Source organism: Mauremys reevesii, linkage group 3 (genome assembly GCF_016161935.1).
Source record: "Mauremys reevesii isolate NIE-2019 linkage group 3, ASM1616193v1, whole genome shotgun sequence".
NCBI lineage: Eukaryota > Metazoa > Chordata > Testudines > Geoemydidae > Mauremys > Mauremys reevesii.
In genome coordinates, this window is record NC_052625.1 from 80,705,783 (window position 1) to 80,724,531 (window position 18,749).

At 38.6% G+C, this 18,749-nt stretch overlaps 1 protein-coding gene across 13 annotated transcripts in view; it reads left to right on the forward strand.

The window, feature by feature from the left end:
- Positions 1-18,749, forward strand: part of SIPA1L2 (signal induced proliferation associated 1 like 2) — a 239,923-nt gene that overhangs the window by 202,058 nt on the left and 19,116 nt on the right. For 10 of the 13 annotated variants that reach the window (XM_039528814.1, XM_039528813.1, XM_039528815.1 and 7 more), the window contains 3 exons: positions 927-1,080; positions 4,363-4,582; positions 16,362-16,493. In XM_039528814.1, coding sequence (XP_039384748.1) covers positions 927-1,080; positions 4,363-4,582; positions 16,362-16,493 — 506 coding nt within the window. The remainder of the gene's footprint in view (positions 1-926; positions 1,081-4,362; positions 4,583-16,361; positions 16,494-18,749) is intronic. The other 3 variants (XM_039528820.1, XM_039528823.1, XM_039528825.1) reach the window with 1 other exon arrangement.

The following is an 18,749-nucleotide window of genomic DNA, read 5'->3' on the forward strand; positions in this document are numbered from 1 at the left end:
GTGGAGAGGGAAGGGACTCTATTTCAAAGATAATTAGTTTGAAATAAAATAGCATCTCAAATTAGCAGTGGTGATGAAAATCAGGTCATTTGCTGAAGGTTGTGCCACCATAAGACATAATTCACTGAGAATTACAATTTAACATAGCAAAGCCTATTTCCTCTCTGCTGAGAATACAATTGCTGATTATGCTGCACTTGGCAGTAAGTAATTGGTCTCAAATGTATGCACTGTGTGTTTGGGAATCTCCAGCTCCTCAGATTCCATTTCCAGAGTAAACCTTTTAAGATCATCTCTCTCCTTTCTTGCTGGAAGGGAGCTGAAAGACAGTAATTCAGTTTGACAGTCTTTTGTTGAATATAAATATATTTTTGTATGCTGATAATTAAAGAAGACGTCTGTTTTATTTATCCAAACAGCTTTGTGAAATGGCTGATAATAATAAAACGCGCTTGGCACATGGCAGAATTGATTACAAGTGAACTTTTGGTGCTACCAGTGATGAACCATGATGATTTTGTCAGATTGTGATGCTGCGTACAGTTTCACACCACAAGATATTGATTTTCTTATTTGCTCAGGAAGCACAAATTTAATAATTTATCACAGATCAAAATATTTTAAGTATAAACAAGACAGTAGAGAAGTGTAGTGTGCACAAAAGAAAAGTGCAGGCTTTGAGAAACATGCTGCTTGTTTCTTCCCGTTTCTTGGGAATTCAGTACTTTTTGAATAATTTAAAAATTCTATCGTGAAACTGAAACTAATTCATAAATTTAAAATGATTGGGGGAGATGGTAACAATGCACTATGCAGAGAGAGAGCGAGTCATACAGCAGCTTTTAGTTTTCATAAATGAAAATAAATGCAGTATTGTAAATCCATGACCAGTACTTCTTACCATAGTAATATACCAATTGTTTCAGCAGACTGTATGGTGAGGATGATATGTCTGCATCAAGTCAGCTTCAGACTTCTGTGAGGAGTGCAGTTACTGAAAGCCAGCAAGTCTTGTCCAAAGAAGATTTTCTGAAGCTGATGCTGCCAGATAGTTTCACTATGGAGGAAGGTAGAAGAAAGGTGAGCTACTCTTTTTTGGCTCTACACGTATAAGAGACAATTACCCGGAAATCATCTACTTTTAGTTCTGAAATTGATTTAGACTAGACAAGATCATTCTATATCAACCAAACATAGTAGGCAGAAACTATGAATTCTGACAGTAATTCACATAATATGCATACCCAGCTCTATAAAATGATACCTAGTGTTTGGCAGTTGTGGATTAAATTCAGTGTTTGTTAAACATGCTTCTGCTCAAATTTAAAAGCTGAGCTTTTTCATACAAACACCTAGTTAATTTTGAGTACAAGTCCAAAGACTGAGGTCAGTATTTTAAAACCTAGGTGCCTAAAGTTAGGCAATTGAGTAAAGTGGCATGGCTTTCATGATTCCGAGCAACAGCAACTCCGATTTGAAGTTTGTATGAATCAGTGACTTAGATATTAATTATAAGTACCATATATACTCGATCATAAGCCAGTTCGTTTATAAGCCGACCCCCTCCACCCCCCAGATGGATAAGTAAAAATGGAATTTTTTTATGACTCATTCATAAGCCAACCCTATAATTCAGGGGTCAGCAAACTTTGGCTCCCAGGCCAACAGGATAAGCTGCTAGTGGGCCGAAAAGGTCTGCAGGCACAGAGGTAAACCTAAGTAAACAAAGTGTCCTGGCGTGCCAGCGGCTTACCCTGACAGGCCAGGACAGCAACTGGTGGGGAAATGTTTTTTGGGGGGGAGAAGCTGGGGGGGTCAGGGGAGTAACCCCTGTGACCACCCCCCACATGACCCCACCTCTAGCCCGGGACCTCCACACACTCCCCATCCCTTCCCGCCTTATCTGGGGAGGGCCAGGGGAGGATGTCTCTGGCCTGGCTGGAGCTGCTCTGGCAGGCTGGGCAGCGCGGCCGCAGCCTGCTCTGGCAGGCCGGGCCAGGTGGCACGGCTGCAGCCTGCCAGCCCTGGAGCTGCAGCTGCTTCGGAGGCTGGGCGGGGAGATCAGTGTGGCCAGAAGCAGAGAGATTCTGGCTCCGCCTTTTCCCCTCTGGCTGTGCTGCCTCTCCTTGCTCCCTCTGTTGGGGGGAGGGTCTGTGTCCCACCTCTCCCTCTCTATACCCGTTCCTAAGGTGACCCCCTTCTCTGGTGCTTCCCTTTTTTACTAAAAAAAATTTGGCTTATGAGCAAGTATATACAGTTACTTGGAAAGGTCTCGTAGTCTGCTCACAGAAAGCTGTGATCTGATTGTCATACAAAGACAATGTTGTTCATGTTAAAAAGTTCATTAAAGTACTGATATTGAACTTATAGTATGCTTTCTGAACTGCAAATACCAGTGACAATGCATTTTTTGCATAATAGGAAATGGCACCACAAGCAATGTAATTACTTTAAGTAATGCTCTTAAATAGATATTAACTCAATGGTACTTTAATCCGCTATGTCCATAATACATACTAAAGAATATGTTCATCATGTATAAATAGGTAATATGTGGGACCCTCATATGTGCTAAATATAATTTAAAATGAGTCAGATTGTTTATTTTTAACATATGTATTAAGTTAAATACATATATAGATATAAAATCTCTGAAAGTTTAGGAATAATAGCTGATAATGTTTATGTTTTTCCTACAATGACGCATTATTAATATAATAACTAATGGGACTGCAGTTCTGACTCTAAGAGCCTGTCTACACTGCTTTCTTTATAAATAACTGAGGTTGCACACTTCCTATTCTGGATACCCATCAAGTAAAGTATAGATGCAGTGGCTTTTTTAAAACAGTGAATGTAGCACCAGAGTTAAAAATATCTACATTGTTGTTTGTTTTTTGACAGGTCTTCCTAACTGATGAATACTTATCAAAGAAACAGAGGGAAACATTCAATCATGCAAAGGGAAATATACTCTGTAAAAAATAGTTCAGTACACATTAAGGCCCAAATTCAGTAAAGCATCCCTCTTCAGGAAAGCACTAAAGTCAATGGGGTTTAAGCAAATGTTTCAGTGCAGTCCTAAAGCAGGATGGACTTAAGCATATGCTTACATTTTTTCCAGAATCAGGGTCTAGATATTGAAAGAATATAGTAATTCTTAGACCCTGACTCTGGAAAGAATCTCAGGATATGTTTAAGTCCTGCTTTAGGACAGCACTGAAACATTTGCGTAAACCCCATTGACTTCAGTTGGACTTAAGCACATGCGTACGGTTGAGTACATGCTTCAGTGCTGTCCTGAAGAGGGATACTTTCCTGAAATGGGCCCCTAGTGTATATCACTATTTTGTACATAGTATATGATCCTTTTGCATGATTGAATGTTTCCCTCTGTTTCTCTGAGAAGTATTCATCAGTTAGGAAGACTTGTCAGAAATATAACAATGTAGATATTTTTAACTCTGGCATGACATTCACTGTTTTAAAAAAGCCACTGCTTCTATACATACTTGATGTGTATCCAGCATAGGAAGTGTGCTGCCTAAACTATTTATAAAGAAAGCAGGTCAGGATGTTGGACTCTTATAAGTAAGGAATACCAGTTTAAGATCATTTGTACAAATAAATTATCTCTGTAGACATGCAGAGTAACTATTTTTGCACTGCTATGGAATTCAAGGGTTCTTTAGTAAAATAGCCAAGTTTGATCCAGTTATGGCAATCAGATATAATTTTACTTTAGACATTTAGATGGTATTTTAAGTAATTTTATAAAAGATAAAACAGCTTTCACTGAACTCTATCTTGTTTTAAGCATATTTCATGTTATCTAGACAGCTATAATTCTTTAAATCAGCTTTATTGTCATATAAATTAGATTGCACCTCACATATAGTTGATCACTTCAGAATGGCTTGATATTAAAACCTAGTCATTTCAAATTAAAATCAAGCAGTCCTATGTATGGTCTTGAATAAATGTTGCCAGAGATAGTAACCTTATATATATTTCTGGAAGCCATTACTGTCAGAGGGTTATGGAGATTTCATTTAACATTTCAGAATTAATAAAACAACGCAGTATCTAATTAATTCATGGTGATGTGTTCCAAAATGTCAAGAGAAAATATAAAAATCCAATCCAGTAACTCCACTGAGGCTGCAGGAGAGTTGACGTGTTGGAACTAATATTTGATCTTCTATTGCAAGTTCAAGAATTCCAAAATGATATTTTATGCCTGCCTACAGAAATACTACAAGAGTTTTCACAATATCATAGAAATTATTTTAAGTAGTAAAATATGTTCAGTATTTTCATTTCTTTACCAATTCATCTTTCTAAAACTATTTTAATATTTAGTTTTCATTTTATGGGAACCTATCTCCAAGGAGGACGCTTTATCGCACCCTTTCTGATGAGAGCATATGTAGTAATCGGAGAGGATCTTCATATGCTAGCTCACGGAGTTCAATGCTTGATCAAGCCTTGCCAAACGACATTTTGTTCAGCACTACCCCACCATATCACAGCACTCTGCCTCCCAGAATGAGTCTGGCTCTTGGAATGGGAAATCTAAGAAGTAAGTGATTGATCATGTTATGAGCAGGTTTCGGATTTTCTGTTAGTGAACTCAAATGACTTGCCAAATGTTAAAATAATTTTTCTTTTAATGGCAAGTTACATAATTATTTCAGCATTTTATGTTCTAGAGACCCTAGCAAGTATCGAGTCTGGTCAGTAGTGCCTGTTTATTTGATTTAGTGATCAGAATTCAGACTTTTTTCCAGATTTGGGGAGACATTTTCCAAAAAGTAGATTTTCACAAAGCAAGTGATAGGCAAAGAATGCTTGCCTCAAGACAGCTCTTTTCATTTGTCTGTTTTAGTCCAATGAATGATCTAGCTAAATAAAGCTAACTAGCTTTGTCTCGCAAGCTTGTATTTAAGTTGGTTTCTCTATTTTGTTGCCATTTGTTTTTCTAGTGCATTCAAACTGTTAACAAATATATATTAGTGTTATCAATTTCATTGTCTATTATGTTTGATATGAAGACAGACCATTTATCTTAGTGACAATATCTTAAAACTTAATGCATACTTGTGATCCTTGTTCCCCTTTTCAAGATAGAATCTACTGAGATTTCTTCACAATATTAAACCCCTGCACTTAGCAATTCATTTATCACTTTTTAGTAGCAAGAAACAGTGGTCTTGGGATAAGTTAAATTGATTTAAATAGGTGTTTCTTCATTTGTATGTTAGATGAGATCTTATTGTATGGATATATTCCATCAATATAGATGGCAAAGATTACTCTAGAATAATTGTAAGGTAAATATTTGGATGGCAAATACTAATACCTGTACTAAGCCCAAATTTTTCAGACTTGGGTGCTGAAATTTAGGTGTCCACTCAATGTGCAGTGGCAGTCAAAAAAGATAACAGAATTTAGGGAATCATTAGGAAAGGGATAGATAATAAGACAGGCAATATCATGTTGCCTCTATATAAATCCAAGATATGCCCACATCTTCAATACTGCCTGCAGATATGGTCACGGCATCTCAAAAAAGATTGGAATTGAAAAAGGTACAGAAAAAGGAAAACAAAAATGATTAGGGGTATGGAAAAGCTTCCATATGAGGAAAGATTAATGACTGGGACTTTTCAGCTTGGAAAAGAGATGAATAAGGGGGGATATGATAGAGGTCTATAAAATCATGACTGGTGTGAAAAAAGTAAATAAGGAAATGTTATTTAATCCTTCTCACAACACAAGAACTCAGGGTCATCAAATGGAATTAATAGGCAGCAGGTTTAAAACAAACAAAAGGAAGTATTTCTTCACACAACGCACAGTCAACCTGTGGAACTCTTTGCCAGAGGATGTTGTGAAGGCCAAGACTATAATAGGGTTCAAAAAAGAACTAGTTAAGTTCATGGAAGATAAGTCCATCAATGGCTATTAGCCAGGATAGGCATGGATGCAAAACCATGCTCTGAAGTGTCCCTAGTCTCTGTTTGCCAGAAGCTGGGAATGGGCAACAAGGGATGGATCACTTGATTACCTGTTCTGTTCATTCCCTCTGGGACACCTGGCATTGGCCACTGTCAGAAGACAGGATACTGAGGTAGATGGACCATTGGTCTGACCCAGTGTGTTCTTATAGGAGCAGCTCTTCTGAAAAACTAGCCACTTTTATTTAGGTACCTTAATATTGGAATTAGGCCAATTTTTTCAAAAATAGGAGCCAAACTGGGTTCTTAACTCCATATTTAGGCACCTATGGTTAGGAGTTAGTGACTTAAACACTTAAATTACTTAGGAACACAAGTCCCATCGAAGTCTTGCAGGGATGGACAGAAGTAAGATCAAAGAAATAATAATAATTAATAATATTATAAAAAACTGTCCAGACCATGTCCTTCATGGACAGGTCTAACTACTGAATTATGTGCTTCAGAGCAGACTGACAGACTTAACTTTGAGATTTGCTGGCAATGTCACTGTAAACCATCAAGTCATAGACAGAGCATCAGAAAGCTCCCTAGTCTCCTCTCACGTTTCATTTAAGTCTAATGTGAAATCAGCCCAGAGGGCCTGAAGTTTTTGGTTTCAAGTGACCCAGAATCAAGAGTAACAGCTGGGTATCGAGACTCTGTATTGATACATCCCACAGTTGCAAAGACCCAACATTTGAGGCCCAAAGCTGCTCCTTGACACCCTGGAGGCAGCATCAGCAAGACCCAGTGCATGTGTGTCAACAGAACATGTTGAAACTCAGACGTCATCTTTGCCCCTCTGGTTGTTTTCAAAACAGACACTTTTTGAAGCCAGGCATTCCCTTTCTGCAAGTGCCAAGGCAAGTCTGCAGCAAGAGCCAGCTTTCAGCCAGCTCTGCCCTCTACCCCTGAGACTGCAACTGTCCGAGGCCTCCAGCTACCTCAGTTTCAGTTGTATTTGTGCTGATAAACCGCCTAAAACACCATAAACTATTGATTAGCCTGCCGCCTTCATTTAAGCAAATTATGTTACTTGTCAGACTTTTGGACAAATGGGAAAAGCCAAGACTAGACAGAAAATTTGGATTTTTGTGGTGGCTTATTTTAATCCCTTTTGGGAATACAACCAAAAGCTAGTGATGAAGGTAACTTTCGACATGACACAACTTTTGTGGGGACTCTGTTCTGGAGCAGGTGAAGGAGCTCATCTGCTTATACATTCATTCATATCTGCAGCAATTTTCTCAACCACATGTATTCACAAGCTTGTTCTCAGCTACTCCCCACATGCTCCATTCAGAAGTTCCTGAGCCACTCTGTTCCCGTTCCATCTTCCTTTTCTCCTAGACTTGTTACTTTCCTGCAGGGAAGGAACCAGCAGTTCAATTTGCTCTGCTCTGCTTTCTGGATCCAGTAATCTCATTTACCCATTCCAAATTCCTATTCACATCTTGCAAATGGATTTTTGAAGCCTTTTATGTGGTGGTTGGAGACAGTGGGAGGGGAAGATCCTCACTCATTCTCCCTGCAGGCCTATACTGGTTCTGCCTCCCACATTTTAGGCATGGTAAGGAATTGCAGCTCTGATCTGGGCTCCCCTCACACTCACTGCTCTGAGACTACAGCAAAGAGAGCGAAGGGAGCCCAGTTTCAAGCTCCCACTCTGCAGCTGTTTTGGCTGCCCCTGTTGAATGGCACTTGCTGAGCACTTTGCAAGGCTAGGAAGACTAGTGCATGTCCTCCCAGGTGCACATCTTAGGGCTTGTCTATACTGACACTTTACAGCGCTGCAACTTTCTCGCTCGCGGGTGTGGAAAGAACATCCCCCTGAGCACTGCAAGTTTCAGTGCTGTAAAGTGCCAATGTAGACAGTGCACTAGCACTGGGAGCGGTAGCTACTCCCCTCATGAAAGTGTGTTTTTTTTAACCAGTGGTGCCACGACTACACAGCCACATTAAAGCACTGCCATGGCAGCACTTGAATGTTGCTAGTGAAGACATGCCCTTAGAGAGAGATCTCTGTTCCTCACTCTGATTTAAAATGCTTGGAGGTTTTGGAATGAAGGTTCCTTATGTTTACAATCCATCTTGAGGACCTACATAGCTTTCATGGACAAAGATCTTTGTAAATGTAGAGTTAAAAAACCAGATCCTGATTGAATTGCCAGGTGAACTTATTATTAGCAGATAAGCAGGATGGAATAAGTACATGTTTCCTGTGTCACGAAGCATTGCAAGTGTAGAATTTGGATGCTGTCATAAGACATTGTCAGTTGGCACTCAGACAGGAAAGGAAAACCCATACATGGAAAGAAGCTAAGCTGATCAGTAATGAAGAACAAGAATGTTCCCTGGATAAAGAGGTGGTAGATTTATCAAGTGGGGAAACACTGGAGATAGGTATTTCCAGAACACCTCTGTACAAAATACCAGTGTTCTTCACGAGGCACCAGAAAGAAAATGCACTGCCAATGGACACTTTGTTTTTTATTCACTGCTGAGGTAAGTTTACATATGTATCCATTATCTCTGATAGCAAAGGTTCTGACTAAGCTTAGGTGAGGATGTTCAATTATCCTTATTTTCAATTATCCTTATCCTTAAGTATCAGAGGGGTAGCCGTGTTAGTCTGGATCTGTAAAAAGCAAGAGAGTCCTGTGGCACCTTATAGACTAACAGATGTATTGGAGCATAAGCTTTCGTGGGTGAATACTCACTTCATCAGTATTCAGGGCCGCCCAGAAAGGGGAGGGAGGGCAAATGGGGCAATTTGCCCCGGGCCCCGCGAGCCATTCTGGGTTTTCGGCTGCACTTCGGCGGCGGGCCCTTCAGTGCAGCAGAAGACTCGGAGCGAGTGAAGGACCCACCGCTGAAGTGCTGCCGAAGCCTCGGAGCACCGCCTGCTGAGTACAAGCGCCGCTGCAAGTGGCGGGGTGGGGGGAAGCCGCGATCGGCAGCAGCTCTGGTGCTGTCGCTTCATTCTTCGGTGGCAGATCCTTCCCTCCGAGAGGGACCCGCCATTGAATTGCCACCGAAGACCCAGCCCTGCCCCAGGCCCCCAAATCCTCTGGGCAGCCCTGTCAGTATTCACCCAGGAAAGCTTATGCTCCAATACATCTGTTAGTCTATAAGGTGCCACAGGACTCTTAATCCTTAAGTAGGTAATCAACTGATCCTTCAGAACCATTAGGATAATGTGGCACATGATACATTTAAAATTAGAAAAACCCTTGTGTCATGGGTTGTTAATATGATTTTAACTGAGCTGATGAAAGCTACTATCAAACCACTTGCTAACCTCTGAAATCCAGGGTTTTTTAATATGGTAAATCACTTTTCGGGTTGCAGTGACTTCCACTCCGTGATTGAGATTTAGTTTCACTGACTGTTCACTTTAAACTAAATCCTTCAGAAGTAAGGTAGTGTTATGGACAAATACCAGATAATGGCCTAAGATAGTAATTGAGTTCTGCTTCAATCATTCAGTCCTCTTGCTTGCATTCTTCCACACTCACTTATCTATCCTGGTGAAACTCTTCTCTATGATTCTATGATAAACTTGATGCCAAAAGATCCTTTGGCTTTTATTTGGAAAGAACTAAAGCCTTTAAAAAATACACGCACCTTTGTTTCAGCTGACACTAACTCAATAGATTGCGTGGTCTCCAAGGAGACCACATTTCTCAATAGCTGTTTCATTGTTATACCATGGCAGGCCTGCAGCTTGTAGGTCATGTCAAGGTCTCTTTGGTGTGGAGTGAATCTGTTATGGCAGCAAACTTCTAATCTGTTTTTATCTTGGAGATTTACAAGGCAGTATCTTATGTTAACTGAGTATACTCAGATTATACTCTCTTGCTCAGATTCAGCTTCCAGTCAGGAGTTAAGATTTAGTCTATTGTGGAACCTTTTTCTAGGATCCTTTTTCTAGAATATCTTATTTTCCTTTTTTGCAGATATAAAGAGATATCTACATAGCTTTAGAGTAGGGCCGTCAATTAATCGCAGTTAACTCACACGATTAACTCAAAAAAATTAATCATGGTTAATTGCAGTTTTAATCACACTGTTAAACAATAGACTACCAATTGAAATGTATTAAATATTTTTGGATATTTTTCTACATTTTTAAATATATTGATTTCAATTACAGCACAGTATACAAAGTGTACAGTGCTCACTTTATATTATTTTTATTACAAATATTTGCACTGGAAAAATGCAAACAAAATAAATAGTATTTTTCAATTCACCTAATACACATACTGTAGTGCCATCTCTTTATTGTGTAAGTGCAACTTACAAATGTAGATTTTTTTTGTTACAGAACTGCACTCAAAAACAAAACAATGTAAAACTTTAGAGCCTAGAAGTCCACCCAGTCCTACTTCTTGTTCAGCCAATTGCTAAGACAAACAAGTTTCATTACATTTATGGGGATAATGCTGGAAATGAGAACAAGCATTCGCATGGCACTTTTGTAGCCGGCATTGCAAGGTATTTACATGCTAAACGTTCATATGCCACTTCATGCTTTGGCCACCATTCCAAGAGGACATGCTTCCATGCTGATTATGCTTGTTAAAAAAAATAATGTATTAATTAAATTTGTGACTGAACTCCTTGGAGAACTGCATGTCTCCTACTCTGTTTTGCCTGCATTCTGCCATGTATTTCATGTTACAGCAGTCTCAGATGATGACCCAGCACATATTGTTCATTTTAAGAACACTTTAACTGTAGATTTGACAAAACACAAAGAAGGTACCAATGTGAGTTTTCTAAAGATAGCTACAGCACTCGACCCAAGATTTTAGAATCTGAAGTGCCTTCCAAAATCTGAGAAGAACGAGGTGTGGAGCATGCTTTCAGAAATCTTAAAAGAGCAACACTCTGATGTGGAAACTACGGAACCCAAACCACCAAAAAAGAAAATCCGCCTTCTGCTGGTGGCATCTGACTCAGATAATGAAAATGAACATGCGTCAGTCTGTATTGCTTTGGATGGTTATCAAGCAGAACCTTTTATCAGCATGGACACGTCCTCTGGAACAGTGGTGGAAACATGAAGGGGCGTATGAATCTTTAGTGCATCTGACGCATCAATATCTTGCAACACTGGCTATAACAGTGCCATGTGAATGCCTGTTCTCACTTTCAGGTGATATTGTAAACAAGAAGCAGGCAGCATTATCTCCTGCAAATGTAAACAAACTTGTTTGTCTGAGCAATTGGCTGAACAAGAAGTAGGACTGAATGGACTTGTAGGCTCTAAAGTTTTACGTTTTTATTTTTAATGCAGTTTTTTGTACATAATTCTACACTTGTAAGTTCAACTTTCATGATAAAGAGATTGCATTACAGTACTTGTATTAGGTGAATTGAAAAATACTATTTATTTTGTTTGCCATTTTTCCAGTGCAAATATTTCTAATCAAAATTATATAAAGTGAGCACTGTACACTTTGTATACTGTGTTGTAATTGAAATCAATATATTTGGAAATGTAGAAAATATCCCAAACTATTTCGATAGTTGTTATTCTATTATTATTTAACTGTGATTAATGGCAATTAATTTTTTTTAATCGCATGATTAATCACAATTTTTTTAATCGCTTGACAACCCTACTTTAGAGAAATGGTTAAAACTTGAAAACTGGTACCCCACCATTCAGAATAAAGGTACATTAACTCTGTATTCACATTCTACGTGCATCTCTTGTTTTGTTTTGAATAACCCTGGAGCTTTTTAATCTCCAGAAGAGGGAATCTTTAATGAAGCCTACCTTCAAAGAAGAGGGAACTACTTATCTGTAACTGTCCTCTGAAAATAAATACATAATGACTTGCCAACCATCCTCTTCGAAATTGAATGCTCTGTAACATTTCTATTACTTTATTCTTTTGGGTCTTTTACGTATGGAGATAATTGCTGGGCAAAGATCTTGTTGCTGGAGCACATGGGGTGCTTGCGTTCCCTTGCAAGAGTGATTTGAGATATCCTTTATGGATCTTATAACTGTTAGCTTGGGGAGTGCTCACAGTCATGACTTCAAAGAGAACCTGACATCTTGATTTACAGTGTTGCCTATAAAAGTGAATGGTATAGAGGAACAAATTAATTCACCTGTGTGCAGTGTTGCAAGCTGCTTGGAACTTGGAGGGGAGAGCACAGGTTGCAGGAGGGAAGAGTTTGGAAGAGGCATATGGACACCAGTCTGTGTGAATATGACTTAAATGCCAGCTGCAGTTGCAGTATCTCTGTAAATAGTTCTCTTAATAAAGAGTCAGTCTAGTTTTAGAAACAAGGAGTCCTCTCGTCATTACCCAGCATATGGCACAGGAAATATATAGTAACTTTTCCCGCCCATAACTTAAGATCTCTTCATGAGAGGAGAACTCACAACTCCCATTGACAGAAACAAGATAGTTGCCTTGGTAGCAGGATGGACAAGATAAGATAAAATCTGTTTTCCCTTATATAAATAAGAAATCTCTCTCTGAATAAGGAGATTTTTTGGCACTAATATCAGTTGATTTCAGGAGAACTGCTTTGGAACCTATGAGTTTTAAATAAAAAAAATGCTGAAACTAAATACTATCAAAGTTGCTTTATATCACTTCTCTTCAAGAATAAAAGGGAAGTAAAAATGAATAAAGTTTGATGGTATGGTCATGGTGTTTTCTATATAAAAGAACTGGAAGTCACAAGATCAATAACTGTACCAAAAAGCACGGACTTAACAACCAAAAATGTTTTCTTGTTGTCCCAGAGGGCATAGAGTCTTTTCTCTCCTAAACTCAGACCACACCCAAAATGCAAATGGCATGGAAGAATCATTCCCTGAAGCTCAAGAGACCCAGGAGTTTTTTGCACTGTTAGTACACCAGAATATGCCTTTCTTTCCCTATTTAGATTTTTTTAAATAATTGTCTGTCATGGCATGCTGATGCCTGGACTGTTGTTACTCCTCCTTATTTCTTCCTTCAGTATAGACACTGTGAGGTTTCAGACCTTTCCAGGGCTGGTGCAAGGATGTTTTGGGCCGTAGGCAAAACTTCCACCTGGCGCCCCCCCACCCCCGTGGCATCTCCCCTCCTCCACCCTGAGGCGCCCCCCCTTGCAGCAGCTCCCCACCCTCCGCCCTGAGGCACCCCCCTCCCGCCCCCAGCTCGCCCCTGCTATGAGCACGAACACCTCGAGCACTCCTTCGCTGCTTCACTTCTCCTGCCTCCCAGGCTTGCGGCACCAATCAGCTTAGGCGCCGCAAGCCTGGGAGGCAGGAGAAGTGAAGCGGCCGTGGCGTGCTCAGAGAGGAGGCGGGGCAGGGGTGAGCTGGGGCAGGTAGTTCCCCTGCGTGCCGCCCCCCCCCACTTGCTGCAGGCGGCCCTCCCCATGCTCCCCTGCCCCAGCTCCCTCCGCCTAAATGCCGGTGGTGACCGGAGTGGCCAAAGATCTGGCCGCCTCGGTCGCTGCCGAAGAAAATGGCGCCCCCCAAATCCTAGCGGTGGCCTAAATGGTTGCACCGGCCCTGGACCTCTCAATAACCAAACCTCCTTTCATCCAGCAGGCTTTCTGCTATTAAGGCCCGCTGTCTACCCTGGACAAAGTAGTGTAGATCCTTTGAATTTAGGTCCTCACAAAGACGTATAAAATGAGAGATGATTATTGGTGACTAAATCAATCCTACACTCCAATTTGGGAAACCAGCAGAATCTTATCAAGTAGACACTTTTCTGACAGGTTTCACGTTCATCTTCTATTGACTTATCACATAAAAGCAGGGATTCTTCTAAAGTGACTGAACACTTCTCTTGAAAGGAACTGGACCACCAGCTTTCAAATAAGATCTCCTGTCTGTAAAGAAGGTTTCCCTTTTTGTGAAGCACCAGAATACACAAGTATTTGTATTATTCTACAAAGGGCTTTCACAGACTCCAAGCCGTATATGCAAGAGATTGTTCCATGATCAGTCCCAAGTATGATTTCACCCTCAGATGCTTTTAATGCTTTCTGCGATTAATATAGGCAGGAAGTGGGAACAGAGTATATTTGTATGCTGAAATTCCATTTAATATAAAATCTACTTTTGGATTCCTGGGGTTCGGTAGAGACACATATGTTACAGCAAATTCTACTAAACAGACTAACTGCATACTTTCTTAGTTACTCCATCAAAACTTAATAATGGAATATCTTGCATATAAATTGCAGGATAAGACAGAAAAATCCCATGGTCTATAGGATTTTTATCTCTCCTGCATCATATTTAGGATGCAAGCCCCTCTCCCCCAATGTTTTTATTGAGGATTGCATACCTGCTCCTCCATCCCATCTTCTCCATGAGAAAGATGATTCATTCTGTTAGAGGCTGCTGCATGCAATAGAATGTATTGTGACACTTTATGCTTGTTGTGTTTACATGCAAACTTTAATTTATACTGACTGTATACTATATTCTTCCATTAATATCTTGACAAATGATACCATGCCTTTTTCATACAATAGGAAGATATTCCATGTTATGTGTGTTCATTGTTTCTTGTGAAAAAACACTTATTAATTTTTTTTAGATGGTACAGTGGTGAGAAAAATATTCCTCAAACATATTATAGCCTATATCTGGGGAAGGACTGGAGGGAGGAAAAACTTCTGTATTTTTTAAATGTTTTTTTAATCTTCTGATTTAACCACACTTTTTTTTTTGTTTTAAAAGGGTTGAAGCAGAATAACTTTTTTGCTGAATGACATTTAATGAAATAACATTCCTCATTAATCTTATTAGTATAAAATTAAAGTTCTCTTCTCCCTAATGTGATTAAATCTACTTGTTATATCTACTTTCATGAATGTCGGTATTTCTAATCTCAGTATTTATTATATTGTGTCTGCATGTATACATCAATATACAGCTAGATCACAGAATCATAGAAAGGTAGGGTTGGAAGGGACCTCAAAATCATCAAGTTCACCCCCATGCATTGAGGCAGGACCAAATAAACCTAGACCATCCCTGACAGGTGTTTGTCCAACCTGTTTTTAAAAACCTCCTATGATGGGGATTCCAGAACCTCCCTTGGAAGACTATTCCAGCAGTTAAATCCCTTATGGTTAGAAAGTTTTCCTAATATACCTCTACCTCAATATAACGCAACCCGATATAACACGAATTCGGATATGACACAGTACAGCAGTGCTCCGGGGGTCGGGGCTGCGCACTCCAGTGGATCAAAGCAAGTTCAATATAACACAGTTTCACCTGTAATGCAGTAAGATTTTTGGGCTCCCAAGGACAGCGTTATATGGAGGTAGAGGTGTATCTAACCTAAATCTCCCTAGCTACTGATTAACCCCACTACTGCTTATCCTATTGTAAGTGGATAATGAGAACAATTGATCACAGTCCTCTTTATGATAACCAATAACATATTTGAAGACTGTTATTGGTCCTCCTTTGTAAAGATCGTCTGGCTTGAAAATGAAAATGTAAAGTAATTCTCAAAGTGGAATATGAAAATCTTTTATTCCTTCTGAAATGTAAATTCATAGTATGTTTGTAAAATGCTGTATAACCTAAAAGCTCAATATCACTTATTATTAATGATAAATGAGAGCTTGTGCTCTAATACAATTTTGTGCTGTATCTATTGTATAGTAAGAGTTGCAGTTCATTCTGGAAATAGTGTTACAATATGTTGAAATCTATCACTTCCTTAGATATATACTTTGTCAATATAAAACTGAAAGAGCATTTTAAAATCTGAATATAATTTTTCTTTTCGAGGTTAGAACAAACTGATGAACTAAAAAGGGAAAGTTTCTGAATATTGGGTGGAACGTGGGCACAATTTTCAAAGCAGTCTCTGTACCTGCACTCATAATCTGAGCACATCCCGTTTTTGTGTATATAACTCTATATGTACACAAATTCTGCATGTGTGGTTTCATGGGCTTTCTGAAAATATGGATCTATGTGTGTCTAGCAACTTTCTCTTCACAAAGGATCTTAAAAAAGCAAATATTTGGGTTCTGTAATATTCTACTGTTTATAACTGTGTTCTGTCTATTTATAATATTAGTATGCTCTCTTATGTAAAGTGGTGGTTAGGAAGAGAATATTCTTTTTAAAAAATCTTCTTTCCTTCTCATTCTCCCTCAGTCCAATGCCACTTAAAATGTTATGCTGACACTGAGCGTTTATATTAAAAAAAAAAAAAAAAAAAAAAGAAGGGGACAAGGGAAAAGTGAAGATGAGCACCCTTTGGCTATATATATTTTTGAAATTTAATTCTAATAGCCTCAGAACTAAATATAGACTGTTATAAGAAGACTAATTTTTGTGTTTGTTGATAGATGAATTCTGGTTCTCAGATGGCTCCTTGTCTGATAGAGCCAAATTCAATGATCCTGGCCTGATGCCCCTTCCAGACACTGCTGCAGAACTAGACTGGTCCAACCTAGTGGATGCTGCACGAGCGTTTGAAGGTAAGAAAATTCAGCATAAAGACTGATCTTCCAAGTTTTTCCCGTATTTTCCATATGCTCATTTTGATTAATAAAAATCTTATTTATCTCAATAGTTATAGCCTTTTCTATCCTTTTTGTAATATTACTTACTTTCAAATGAGGAAACGTGTTGGACACAATATTTACTGTGTGGCTGCTATCAACTCTGCATGTGCAGTCCAGGTGATGTTGCCCCTTCCCCTAACTCGCATAATAAGCCCTCAGAAGAATATTGCAGTGGTACAAGTATTAAAATGTCTATTGATATGTTTTCAAAAATAGTGTGCAGTCAAGAAGTAGAGCAGTCTTGCAGAATTGGACTATAATTCCAGGTTAAGCTGGAGAAAATGACATACTCATCTCTTTGATATCAAGCCTATACATGCTTAGTTTAAAAGTAAACAGAATAGTAAACATGCATATTTAAAGGTTTTGTTTTAATGTATGCTTTGGTCTGGTCTTTCTCTGTACTGTCCTAGAGTTCAACAATCTCAAGTAGAAAGATTTTGTTGCTTTACTCTTTAGTTACAGGCATTCAGAACTATTGTAGTACTATTTTGAATGAACAGAAAATGTATCACAGTGATGATCATCATTCTAAAACACTATCTTGCTTTTTATCCTGATTAACTTTGAGTTCCTTCATCTCTGCTCAGCCTTTCTCAGATACATTTCTCCTAACTGGTAGGAAGTATTATAAAATTGAAAGATACTCTGAAAAGGATTCCCATTGTATTTACACACTTGGTTGCTTGTGGGGAAGATATGTGTATATTTTTTTTTTGTTACCAATATCCTAATGCAGCAACTGGAAAATAAAGACTTATCAGTACGAAGAAGAGTTGGAGTGATGTAACTGTGTTTATGCTAACGCAGTTCTTACTGCTGCATAAAAAACATTTTGATATTCAACAACTCTTATCAGTTCAGCTGACTGAAAGTACTTGTTCTATACTCATATTTTCTGAAACTCAGATATTTTGAAGGTCTTTTAGAAACTTTTTATTTTCATTTTGCTAGTCTCCTTAAGCCTTCAGCTCAGAAAAATGGCATACTGCTTTATTCTGCAATTAATCAATTTGAGCAGCAACTTCTAGATTCTTGTAATTTAAGGCTTATTCTCTATAGTTGCACAGTCATATTTTTTCTCATTTGTTCTGCTCAAATAGGAGAAGCTATTGACTGACTTGTTTTTAGTTGCATATATTTCAGATATTTTAATTTATTCATTTTGTACTACAGTGAGTCACAAAATACAGATTCTCATTGATTGCTTTGTGAATTATTTGAAAAATGTGAGTTGTAATGCAGATTCCCATAAAGAATGCTATAGTGTTTCTATGTTTTCTGTTAGTGGGTACATTTCTTTTCTGTTAGTGGGTACATTCATGCAGAAGGTGGAAAGTTCTATGCATGTGCTATATAACCTATAAAACGTTATAACTAATTTTTTTATTTTATGCTATGATATGGACCTCCTAAGTGGAAATGGGCTTTCTAAAAGATTTGGTCAACTTTCTGCATCCTCAGTCTCACAACCAGAAAGCCAAAATCAAAATAAGCTAAACGGACTAGCATACCATGAAAAGTTCATTTGGAGGGAGTCCATTATATTAAAAAAAAAATGAGTTCTTAAAATAGTTGGGTTTGAATTGGAGGAAGCAGATGCTATTTTCCTGTGTATGTTGAAGTTGTCCTTCGTAATTGAGGAATTACTTGGTGTTAAGAATAGGTGGGAGCTAGTGTTCTGGACTCTTTGAATGTAATGAATAGAGAAATGATGATCCCAGAGATTATGCAAATTGATGATAAAAATGTCAATGGAGTTTTGCTATGCAGGGTTCACGGTGTTCGAAACTGAACATTTCTAGAAGTTCGGAAATGATGCCAAATGGCTAGTTCAGCATTCTTCTTTAAGAATATTTTAAAAAGGAAAGGTCTGTACCAGCACAGAAGTTGGGATGCCACAATCATTTCCTTAGTTGTGTGGGGATTAAAACCTCTGAGACCTTTTTATTTCGGTGGATGAGAATGTGATCAAAACTTTTGAGATATGTTTGTCTTTAAAGAAAAGTGATCCAGTTAATGAAGACTAAGCCATTGTTTGCTACTGAAGATTTAAGAAATTAAAGTTAAATTAGTCTCCAATTCTGATCTGCCAAGTCTTCTAACATTTATGCAATTTACAACTATTGAGAGGGGTTTTTTATTTTAGTTTTCTTTTTTCACACAAGG